Here is a 12,634-nt window from a genome sequence, read left to right as displayed (position 1 = left end):
CGATTACCAGTTCAAATTTCGAAAGTATAACCGATTTTCCAAACGAAATGTTTACTGAAATACCCTTTTGAAGACGTCTTGCGTAATGTTATACGTATTTGCGTTGTCAATTTCTAATTCGCGGTTTTCCTTTTTTAGGGTTTTTCTTATTTTCCAAATAACTCAACTATATATATATATATATATATATATATATATATATATATATATATATATATATATATATATATATATATATATATATATATATATATATATATATATATATATATATATATATATATATATATATATATATATATATATATATATATATATATATATATATATATAAACTAAAAAATAAACAATTTCTCAGCAGTGCTAAAAGAATGGGTGAATAGTTGGTTTTTACAAGGGCCTATAGGCCCATTTCGTAGTAGCCCATTTAATAATCTAGGCCCAATTCCCGGTGGCTATTTCGCAGGGTTTTGGGGTTAAATGTGTCGTCTATATTATTATACTTCAGTAGTTCAGTTCAGTTGGCTCCCCTGTGAAATGTGTGGTGTGGCTATATTTAGAAACATGGTTAATTTTTAGCGAGTGTAACTTTTGTATATTAATAGAAAACGTACAACTTTCCACTTAAATGTTATTACTAGTGAAATTGAATAACATAAACCAAACTTATCATTTTGAAACAAATGATCTATACTAATAATAAACTTATATGCATGTTATTGTAAATTATTATTATTTTGTACTTTTTGTAAATGTTCTTTGGTTTTGGTTATTAATTGAATTGAATATCTCGAATGAATGGGTTGAGACTTGAGACAATCCAAGTATCCAACCTAATTAGATAAATTGGTTGCTGATGAATAGACTCGTTTAAAATTAAAAATGTAAATAATTTTTAAACAGGGAATTTTTTTGGACCAATGTCATTTATAACACAATATTTTATAATAACTATGAAACAAAACATATATTTATCAACTATCATACAAAACTACAAATTACAAAAGTCTGAATTTGATATGATCCACAATATGATTTCTCATGAACTCGTTATAGTTTAAAACAAAACTTATCAATATGCATCAACGAAGATCTGCAATATGTTCAAAAAGAATCCATCAGAATATAGATTTTTCTTCTTACTTAATGTAGAAAGAAAGAGTTAATAAATGATGTATTAATTTATGTAAAAAAATCTTACCTCGATATCTGGTAAAGGATCATATGTTTTCTTGTCATTTGTATTAAAGAGTGTAATGCCACTGATTTTCTGCATTCCAAGTTCCATAGCAATCAGATTCTGCAACAAATAATGCAAAAGTCTGTTGAAATAAAAACAAAAATTGTGACAAACTTTGATAAAAACTTATAGAAATAAGCCATAACTATTTACAAATATGCCCTCCTTTAGCCACCTGCCTAGAATAAGATTAAACTATTACACGTTTTTTACTGTTAAAAAAAAACATTTTCCCTGGTTATCTGGTTTGGGTTTTGAAAGAGGCCAAAATACAGAAAAGCATATAATGTATTTCCACATTTTTATCGATTTAGACAGTGAGCTATTATTTTTTAATGATTATTTCGGTTGAAACAAAAAAAGTTCAACAGCTAAATTGATAACAAATAATAGTTTAGTGCTAACTCAATAAAAAATGATAAAAGTATGTTTGTGTTTTGCACCACATCAAAACCCAAAAAACTGTCAAATGTGAGGGCTTTTTTGGAAAAAAGTATAAATCTCAAGGTAAAAAAAATGTCTAAAACTGGAAGATTACCGATAACCTGTGAAAAGAGCCAAATAAAAAAAAATTAAAAAAAAAGGAAAAGTGCAAGGTTTTTTTTAGGAAAAAAAAAATAAAGTTAGGGTTTAATCCGGTAAAAGCTCAAAATATATTAACCCTATATAATAAATAAAATATAAAAAAGTGCACCACATACCAGTTGGAAATCCAAAGATTTGTATGCCTCCACCTGAGGTAAAGCCTGAATAATAAATATTGAATTGAAAATTAGCATATCATTTTCTAAATAATCTAAGACAAAGAAAAGAATGATGGATGAGGAGGATATATATATATATATATATATATATATATATATATATATATATATATATATATATATATATATATAGAGAGAGAGAGAGAGAGAGAGTTACCATTCTTTTAACTCCATTAACCATAACAGCATGGTTATCAGTGAGAGATAAGACAACTTCAAATGGCCCAACATTCTTCTCACTAAGATTTGTTACACTCAACCCCACCTACACAAAACCACAAAAATATTAATTTGTTATTTTAAAGTTCATTTTGTACTAAAAATATTAATTTTCTTCAAAGGAATTAATTAAACATATTAAAAGTAAAAAGAAAAAAAAAATTGTACTTACTGTGAAGGGTTTTTCTAAAATGATGACAGGTGGCACCTTAGTTGCTTTCAATTCAATCTCTTTGTGTGCAATGGGCTATACACAATGATTAAAAAAATAATAATAATAAGAAGAAGAAGAAGAATCAAATGCTTAAACTTATAGAAAAAATAAATATCATGTGTTGAAAAAAGTCAAGAAAGTCAACTTACATTACCAAGAATTTGTTGTGTTTGTAAGCGCCCAGGTTCACCTAAATTTGTACGCCATGTTATTTGAAGTTTACCAAGGACATTATTACCCTCAATCTTTGTTGGTGTAGATAATTCATCTAATGATTTTAATTGATAAAGATAATTGTGAATTCCTCCACCTGATTTAATTAGAACAGGTTCCTTGAATATCTCTCTGTTGCATTTTTAAATCAATATCAAAAAAAAAAAAAAGTAAGTTGAGAAGTTATGAAGCAGCTAAAGAATTGGTTATATTGAAGTTTAATGTTTCGGATGATAAAGTGGAAAAGGGTATTCACGTCTTTTTGCACAGACAAAAAAACAAAAAAAAACAAAGTTGCAATTTTTGTATCATTCATCGGTCCTAGTTAAACTAGCCGATAATTTTCAGGTTAAATTAATCTCAATAAAGACCTTATATTTTGTGTTTTTCTGGATTAAACCTGATTTTTTTTTGCATGAAAAAAAGAACCTTGTATTATTTCTGAAAAAAGCCCTCAACTTTGTATTTTTTTTTCCAAAAACCCTTGATCTTCTAAATGCTTCCAAATAAACCCTCAACTTTTTTAGTTTCTTTCGAAAAAACCCTCACCTTTTACAATTTTTTTTGGAAAAAAGTGACTCAAAGGGTCGTATCGGAAAAATGAAAAAACACAAGGTCTTTTTCAAGCAAAATAAAAATTGAGGTTTGATTAAAACACACACACACACACACACAAAATATAAGGTTTCTTTAGATTAACCCTTCTTTCTATTACAGCATTGTATTTTCATTTTTTTATGTAGCATTGTACTTTGAATTTTTTATATTATAGATGACAAAATCTATTCATACTTGGATAATAACATTTTGCTATAATTGGATAGTTTTAATAAGAAGAAATGAAAGTAATAAACAAATCAATAAAAATATGTTGCTATTTCTTGCATTGAAACCCTAATTTTATTTAATCACACAAAAAACCTGTTTAAAACACCCTTTTCTGAATGATGATCATCAGCTTTTAATAATGTTGCACCCCATTGTAAAGTTGGCTCAAATTCCACTTGATCCATATAAAGATTTGATTTTGTATTATTTTCTAAACAAGCCTCCAAATATGTTGTTTCCTGAGACAACAAAAGGAGATGAATCATCACAAGAAAATGTCAAAAAAAGTAACATGTATAAATGACCATTTTACCCTTCTATCTAAAACCAATAACACCCAATAGACACAGAATAAGGACTTACACACACGTATTTTTAACCAATGCCAACCTACCTTCACAACACGGACCTACATAACAAATTAATATAAAAAAATCATTAAGTGCAAGAAATAGCAATGTACTTTCATTGATTTGTTTGTAATATTTAGGGTAAATTACACGAATGGTCCCTATGGTTTGGGGTAATTTGCACGTTTGGTCCCTAACTTATTTTTTTAACTCGGAAGCTCCCTACAGTTTGTTTTTGTTGCGCGCTTGGTCCCTGTTTTACCTAAAAAGACTATTTTGCCCTTGGTTTTTTAATTTATTTAAATAAAATGGGGTAGGCAAGGTAAGGTCGGGTGAGGTGGAAGTGGGGTTGGGGGTGTGTTTATTTAAATAAATTAAAAAACCAAGGGAAAATAGTCTTTTTAGGTAAGACAAGGACCAAGCACACAACAAAAACAAACAGTAGGGACCTCCCGAGTTAAAAAAATAAGTTAGGGACCAAAGATGCAAATTACCTCAAACTATAGGGACCATTCGTGTAATCTACTCTATAATATATAATATAATACCTTTGTTCTGACAGAAAGTGGATTTGAAACTATGAACTTGAAATACTGAGGGAGATATTTGCGTTCAGCATCACCATCACTATATTGAGCTGTACACACCAAGCTAAAGAAAAATATAAAGTTAGATTAGAATAAAAAAATAATTACCAAAATACATATAAAAGTTCACCATTTTATGTATTTTAACATTTTTTATAACAGTGAAAAAAAAAATAAGTATAACAGAAACTAGTTAAGTGGCTAAATCGATAAAATGGTAACAGTATGTTAGTGTTTTGTTTTTGTATGTTACCCTAGAATAAAAAAGGCAGAAGAAAACATTTGAAATATTAAATATAACATCATCATCATCATCATCATAATAGATATATTTCTTACGTGTGTGCACCAAGTTCTTTAACATCATGTTCAACAATGAAATCATAACGCCCTCCTGCTCTTATTGTTTCTACAGGTGTTTTTGTTGTATCCAAAAGCAGTATCCTCTGTCTTTCTGTTTGTATTTCTGCCTGTGGTCACTTAAATCATTAATTTCAATACTTTTTCTAAAAAAAAAATTGTTACATAAAAACAGTTTACAACTGGACATTTTTATTATTTGGTTGAGAAGGGCATTCATGTCTTTTTCAGAAACATCACCTTGATTATAATGTCCCTCACTTCAAAACTAGAGCTGTTGTTGATGCTTATATAACTACAAAACGTTTCTCCAAGATAAATTGCCCTACAAAACAAAGCATACAAACACAAAAAGCCAAATGTCAATGAAATGTATCAAAAGTTTACAAAATTATACTCCATCCATCCCAAAAAAAAAAATGGTTGTTACAAAGTTTGATGTTCACTACACTAATTTTGCAACTCCAAAAGCAACACAAAACATATGATTCTTGAATCAAACTATCAGTTTCATACTAGTTTCAGAAAAACTGATTATCGAATGACCAGAGCCAAATTACTTATACACCATCAAAAGTAATTATTAGAGCTGATGCACTACCAAATACTATCCGATGCACCATGGTTTTGTTACAGTTCATTATCTTGTTCTAATTATTCATTAGCACATGATCACACTATCCAATCACCCGCCTAATTCAGACCTTTTTGGTCATAATTACGTACAAGGAATCAACATGTCTTCAAAGAGTGCAGCTTTCAGATGAAACTCAAACTTTTCATGAGCAAAATGCTAAGAAATAAGCTGATTTTTGTGCCGGGAAAGTATAACCGCATTAACTTTCTTATATCAACAATCAAAAAAGCGAACAACTGTTGTGATATTAGCATCACATCCATATCAATTTTGCATCAAGATGAAGAAAAGTTATGCAGATATATTTTAAATAAAAGAGCAGTAACGACTGTTTGTTTAATATTGAGTTAAAAAAGTGACTCTTACCCGAATGCCTGAGGGAGAACAAGCATACCGGAGAGGCCCATGGCGTCGGAGGGATCATCACGGAGGAGGAACCGATTACTGTAGGTCAGATCGGTGGAGGAGTCGGTGGTTGTGGATTGAGATTGGAGGAGACGACGAATGTGAGGTGCGGCGGAAGGATCGTCCAAGAGATCCTCGCCGACGATGAGATCGGAGAGGTCGAATCGGAGTGGGGTTTCGATGTGGAACGTCGGCCGACATAACCGCATCACCCTGAAGGCTAGCGAGTGTAACGACTGTGTGCTGCTCATATCTCTCTCTCTCTCTCTCTAGGAGAATTCAAGTTGAATGTTTTCAGAGAGGAAGAAGAAAGGAAATGGAAATTTGAGGGGTCGTAAGTAAACATAAAAATCCGCTGAATGGGCACTTTTGATTTGGACTAAAAAATCATCTTTCCGTGGTATTTCCCACAAAGCCATAAACCCAAGTCGGATAGAAAAGAAATCGCATTGGACAATTGTGCCCTAACAAAAAAAAAAAAAAAGTACTCCGTCCTCTCCATCCGTCATCATCGTCTTCCCTTCGTCGATCTTCATCACTCGTCTTCTCCGGCCAGCATCCCCTTGTCAAGCAGCCTCCTACGTCATTGGCTCCGCCCATAGGTAATCTCTTCCTTTTTTTTTCTTTTTCTGCTGATTTCTTCTGGGATTAAAATTAGAATTTATGATTTCTTTCGATTGTATTATTCATATGTGTTATCTTTGTAACATCCGAAAATCCAGGTATTTTTCCATTTATTCTTTTAATATTAAGTTTTTGGCAAGGACCATCCCCTTGTATATTGGGTGTACGCACATTTACGCTTAGCGTACGAGCGCGTGCATCATCGAGCATCGAAGCATCGTACGCGGGGCGTACGAGGAGGTATGTGGGGCGTACGTGGCCTGGATTAGAAACCCTAAAATTTTGGTCTTGTGTCCTATTTAAACCCTCTTATGACCTTTGGACCTCACTTATATCAGCCTCCATTGCCTCTCAACGTCCCTAGAAACCCTAATTGCCATTGGAGGTGAGTTTGAGCTTGGAGTGTCAAAAGGAAGCCATTTTTCGGTGTGTTTGCAAGGAGAAGAGCTTGTGGTGCAATCCTTAGGCGTGGTAAAGCTTCCAGATCCAACATCTTCATCATCTTAGGAAGCTTTTGGAGGTATAAAGTTCATACTTTGCTCATCTATTTTTTAGATCTCCTTTTGAGCTTGTTTTGGTCTTTTTGGTCCCTTTTGGAAGGTCTTGATGAGTCAAGACCATTTGAGATGCCAAACCTTGTAGGTCTAGATGTTTAGTGGCCTCTTTCAGTGTAACGCCCGATAATTCTAATGTATTTATTTAAATTTGGTAATTTACTTATTTTGATTTTGGGCCTTGAAGTCATTGTACTTTTTCATTTTGGGCTTGGCGTGTGTCGTACACGGGGCGTATGCAGGGCGTACTAGAGTAAAAGGAACGTGGATGACATGCATGTACACGCAGCGTACAAGTGGGTACACGCGGTGTATGTGTCCAAACCCCAAAACCCTGATATTATGGTTTGAGCACTATTTAAAGAACATTATGTCCCAAGGATCTTTTCTATCATCCTCCCTCTTGTCCCTAATCAGCCTCTATGAAACCTTAACTCCATTATTGAGTGTTTTTGAGCTTGGAAGGTCTTTTTGAGTGTATTTTGGTGCTTTGAAGGAAAGGGGTCATCTTGAAGCTTCATTAGAGGAGTGAGAGCTTGTAGATTCGGAACATATTCATCATTTGGCACTCATTAGAGGTATAAAGCTCTAAACTTGTTGTATTACAGCTAAGATCTAGTTCTAGCTTGGTTTTGGTTAACTTTTGGTCCCATGAGTGAGTTTTAGTGGCTTGATGTAATACCAGAAGTTATGAGTTGGCCCTCTTGACGTTTTTGAGGTTTCTAAGTCTTAAAGTTAGCATTTTTTGGGTTGGAACTCACCCATGCATGAGTTTGAGTTCATTTCATGGAAGTAGAATGTTATATTTCGAGTTTGGGTTCATTTGGGGTTTGCAAAGTCACCAAGTCAGTAACTTTATGGTTTTAGAGGTCTATTAAGAGCTAGATCCATGATTTGGATGTTTGGTATTAAGCAGTAAGCACTTAATGGACTCTTTAGCCTTTTGACGATTACGCCCACTGTAAATGGGAGTGCGTTGAGCGTACTCGTGAGACTTCCCGATCCAGCAAAGCAACCTGGTACGGGGAGCATACTAGGGTTACGCCCAGCGTAGCGTAATCAATGGGCTTCGATGTTGGGCTTTAGGTTTGGGCCATGTTTTAGGCTTAGAAGGTTGGGGATTAGTTGGGCCATCTAAAATTAAGCTTTTGGGCTAAGGAAATTTATTGGGCTTTCGGGTAAGGCCCATATTAGGGGTAAGGCCCTAAAGGATCTTTTGGTATTGGGCCTTTTAGATTGTGAATTGGGGCCTTAGTCTTGGGTTAAGCTAGGCCAAGCATAAAATGGTCATTTTACCCCAAGTATGGATTATTGAATTTAGAACGGAATCTAAATGTTAAATGGGTGTTATTTTGTACTGATAGCTCGGGGTATCGTCAGGGTAGCAACTAGGGATCTTCAGTGAGTTTCAGGATTCGAGGTGAGTTTCCTCATTGGGTTTAGCATGTCTAAGGCACCAATGTCGGCCCTTATTGATTATGCTAAGATGCTAGGAGTCTGCGTGACCCTTGCATTCGTTATGAGCTGCTATGTATATCGGGCGGGGCTCGATGTCGGGCGAGGCCTGAGGACTGGAACATATGCTAGCGTTTAAGAGCATTATATTTGTTAGCATGATTTTGTGATATAGATTGTATGTGTATAGTGGGCGAGGCCTGGTGACAGGCAAGGCCTGAGAATAACAGATTTGTAAACCAAGTGAGGCTCGATGCCGGGCGAGGCCCGATGTGTGGCGGGGGCCCAATATGTGATTTATTATGTATGGTATGAGGTAGTTTGGGGAACTTATTAAGCTTTGTGCCTACGGTTTTCAGTTTATGTTTCAAGTACTTCGGGTTCCAAGGGGAAGAGCTCGGGATGACTACATTGTACACACCACATGGTTCCCACTTTTGAGAAATCACACTGATTATTATGTTATTAAGATACTTATTTTCATTTGAGACGTATGGATAATGTTTTTAGAATACTGTTTTATTTTTTAAAAAAATGAATTTTTGGATCATATTTTTGGGATGTTTCAAGTTGGTATCAAAGCCTTGGTTTGAGGGATTTGGGCACAATCTTGGGTGTCTCTGAACTCAAACTGAGGATTTGGTAAAGTTTTTCAAAAGAAATATATATTAAGAAAAAAGGTTTTTCTAAAATAAGAAAGGGTGTGGTGCATGCAATCAGCCGAGCTCAAGTAAGTTTTCCCAAATTACCCACACATGTTATTTGATATGCTTTTGATCTGTGAAACTGTGAACCGCATGCTAGTTAGGGCTATGGATCTGCCTAGTTTTTGCATGATAGAATGCTAGGAGAGATGCCTTTGTATGCATGTTGTATAAGCTTGTAGATTTGCATGCTAGCACTGTCAGTCAGTGATAGGCTGGCATGTTTAGGTTATGCTTGGTTCTAAATTCTTGATGCTCGAATGTTGTTTGCTTTGCTTTTAGGAGATCTAATTAGCTTCAGCTAACTAGTAAAAAGATATGCTAATTTACATGTTATGGGAACTAAATAATTTTAGAGGGTTAGGTTTTAACTCTATCGTGCAACTCTTTTTTGAGTCCAACCGTTGTAGTGTGAGAACTCTCATTTAAAGAATTATCTAGTTTTAGTGATATGTAATTGTATTTGTGAGCCAGTTAGCAGGAGTTCCTTCTGCAGTTGATGGCGGAGAGCGGTATGAAGTTTGCCCTACGAAACCCTAGGATGAGATCTAGTGTTGGGAGCCTTATCTGTGAGGGAAGGTTGTATGGATTTAGAGTAACTTGGTTGAGTCAAAGCAATTCTTGAGGAAAGTATGGATAGATATGTAAGGTAGTATGAGCCCATACTACTAAAAGCAGAGGATTTGTACTTGATTCAATGAGAGATGCGATAAAATCAAGGAGCTTGTAGAGTTGTGATTCTCCGATATATATATATATATATATATATATATATATATATATATATATATATATATATATATATATATGGAGTCAGGTAGCTCGATGACCAGACTAGGGAGTTTCTCTCGTCAGAGATTACTCGTTGCATTCTCGATCAGACTCTTGCGATCTTCGACTCGGTCAAGGAGGGTATCCTGGAGGTTTTGGATGAGCGATTGAGCTCGTTTTATTCTGAGATGGTGGCACTAGCAAGAGCATGATCTGTGACTTTCAGGGAGTTCCGGGCATGTGGAGCTCCAGATTATCATGGGGTGAAGGACCCCATTGCGAGGAGGCGGTGGTTAGTAGATGTTGCTAAATGCTTTCCGCACCAGTTGTTGTCCCGAGGGGAACAAGGTCAGATTAGCTTCATGACTTTTAAAGGACATGGCGTGAGACTGTGGGAGGAGGTAGGTCATGCACTGGGTGATGATGTGATTGATATGATGTCATAGGATGATTTCTCGACACGGTTCCGAGCTGAGTTTGCATCGGTGATTGAGGTGCAACAGCTGGCGCGAGAGTTTTAGGATCTCTGCCAGACTACGGAGACGGTGGATCAAATAACTGTGATGTTCAGGGAGAGAGAACTTCTAGTTCCGCAGTATGTGGCGGATGAGGAGATGAAGAAGGCCCGATATCATGAGATGTTGATGTAACGTCCGCAGATTCGGACTAGTCAATTTAGAGATAATAAGCATTAAAAATGACTTTTTAATAAAAGATTATTTAGCATAAATAATCTTAACCAAATTTATAGTATATGTCACAAGGATTCCGTACATATAAAGAACGCTAAAATCCGACTTATAACGAATAAGTTATGATCCGTCGAAGTTTTACGACTAACCCGATACGACACCGTGTATCGCAAAAAGTGAGTTTTTGATAACTACTTTTTAGCCTTATATATCTAAATGTAAGTCATAGTATATGTTAAACCGAGATCGTGCATATAGAGGACGTCCAAAACTGACTTCGTTTGAGGAAGTTATGATTTTTCTAAGATTTTGCATAGCAGTACACTACCCGGAAATCGAATTTTAGATCGATCGATTTTTAGCCAACACATCCTAAACGAGAATTGAATGTCTCGTTAATAGGAGCTCAACAATATAAAGACAGTCAAAAACGGACGTCGGATGACAAAGTTATGAATTTTTAAAGGACTTTAACTGTCTAAGCCTGTTAAAATATTACTTTTAAAAATAAAGTCAAAATTAGCCGACGAAGTCTAAACAAAAGTTGTAGATCACGTCGCTACTTATGCGTGGATATAAAAAAACATCAAAAACGGAGCTCGTATGCGAAAGTTACAGATTTTAGAAGATAATTATTTTTTGGAGTGACCAGCGAGTGACACGTGGTGCGATCTGAGCTACTGCTTCTTCACCACGCCTTGCCACCAGATGGTTACACTTGACACCTCAACAGGACGTGTTGGGGCTCAGAACACACCATGTTGGTCAGTTCCCAGCCTATAAATAGAGGCACAAATCACCCCATTTCTTCACACCTTTCTAACTATTCTCTCCCAAATCCCCCCAAAGCCTCAAGGCTTTTCCCTAGCCCTTCTTAGGAGTTAGTATGTAACAACCCAAATTTTCAATTAAATTTTTCATTTTTAATTAACCAAACATTCCCATAAAATATGAAGTAACAATGACTATTGTTTTCAAAATTCCTAACATTAACATTTTATTTCAAACATCATAGTGTCCCATCAAATCAAATTGTAACACCCCGTTTATTAAATAAATAAATAAATTAATTAACGAATGAATCGTAGCCCTAAAATCAATAATTATATAGCCATGTGTTGGTTTTGGGAGCCAAAAGTTATTATTGGGATTATTCATGGGTTAAAGTATAAATTCGAGACTTATTTTGTAAATATTTATGAAGGCAGGGGCTCCGTGGTAATTATTGGGACTTGATTTGGAAGAAAAAGAGAGGAGAAAGCCGAATATGTCACATTTGAGAGTTGGGGGTTTAAAAAGGTAAATTGTGGATTAGTTTTGTAAAGATTTTAGAAGATTGGGGTTGTTTAGTAAAAAACCCGGACTCATTTTGTAAAGGAATTCAAGGGGCAGGGTTTAAATGGTAAACATATGCCTTGTTTTGAGAGAAAAGAGGGAAGGAGGGGTCGGTCCTGTTATTATGGAAATAAGTTTAAAGGGGCACCAGCTATATAACCCTTACGGGAACCCTAACCTTAGGATCCCTTAGCAGCCGCCAACCCAACTTATATCCCCTCCACCGATCACCACCTTCCCTTCCTGACTTCCGGCGTCGCACCACCATCATCGTGGAGATCGGAAACCACCAACGGCCATCCCATCTGTCGGCGAGGGTGTTACCGCCACTGTTACATTGCTTCTCTGACCAACGAGCCGCCATCTCCGGCCGCTAGAGCTGTTGTCGCTGTCATGTCGCTGCTAAGCCGCCTCTCCATGTTTCCTTCTTCTTCCACCATGTTCTGTTGACAAGGCTGTAAACCCCAATGATCGGCAACCTGCTGATCCCGTGGACCGGTCGGACTGTCGTGCTCTCCTCCACCTTCTTCTGCTGTCACACCTCGCTAAAGCGGAAACACAAGGCGTGGCAGTATAAAGGGTTTCATAGCAAAAGTTAAAAAGAGAACACCAACCATTGTATTAAAAGTCATTACAAATTTACAATGGATTTGAACAACTTTTAAAAGAAATTACAATGAAA

General features: G+C 35.5%; 1 protein-coding gene across 3 annotated transcripts; it reads right to left on the bottom strand.

Moving 5' to 3' along the window:
- Positions 1 to 869: 869 nt before the first annotated feature.
- LOC111916152 (uncharacterized) lies at positions 870 to 6,288 on the bottom strand. 3 transcript variants are annotated; one of them, XM_042895747.2, is made up of 12 exons: positions 5,779 to 6,288; positions 5,016 to 5,100; positions 4,755 to 4,885; positions 4,377 to 4,479; positions 3,873 to 3,887; positions 3,572 to 3,717; positions 2,587 to 2,782; positions 2,396 to 2,470; positions 2,162 to 2,269; positions 1,942 to 1,986; positions 1,202 to 1,270; positions 870 to 1,093 (listed from the first exon to the last, which is right to left on the bottom strand). In XM_042895747.2, exons 1-12 carry the CDS (start codon positions 6,066 to 6,068, stop codon positions 1,073 to 1,075), a joined length of 1,284 nt encoding a protein of 427 aa, XP_042751681.1. In that variant the 5' UTR covers positions 6,069 to 6,288; the 3' UTR covers positions 870 to 1,072. The 3 variants fall into 3 exon arrangements, with proteins under 3 accessions (XP_042751681.1, XP_023767554.1, XP_023767552.1); XM_023911786.3 differs by having other exon boundaries at positions 1,202 to 1,300; positions 5,779 to 6,286; XM_023911784.3 differs by lacking the exon at positions 870 to 1,093 and having other exon boundaries at positions 1,178 to 1,300; positions 5,779 to 6,287.
- Between the last annotated feature and the right edge of the window lie 6,346 nt (positions 6,289 to 12,634).

Source organism: Lactuca sativa, chromosome 1 (genome assembly GCF_002870075.4).
Source record: "Lactuca sativa cultivar Salinas chromosome 1, Lsat_Salinas_v11, whole genome shotgun sequence".
In the NCBI taxonomy this organism is placed as follows: domain Eukaryota; kingdom Viridiplantae; phylum Streptophyta; class Magnoliopsida; order Asterales; family Asteraceae; genus Lactuca; species Lactuca sativa.
Note: the sequence above shows the minus strand (reverse complement) of the source record. Positions and strands in the feature narration are given on the sequence as shown.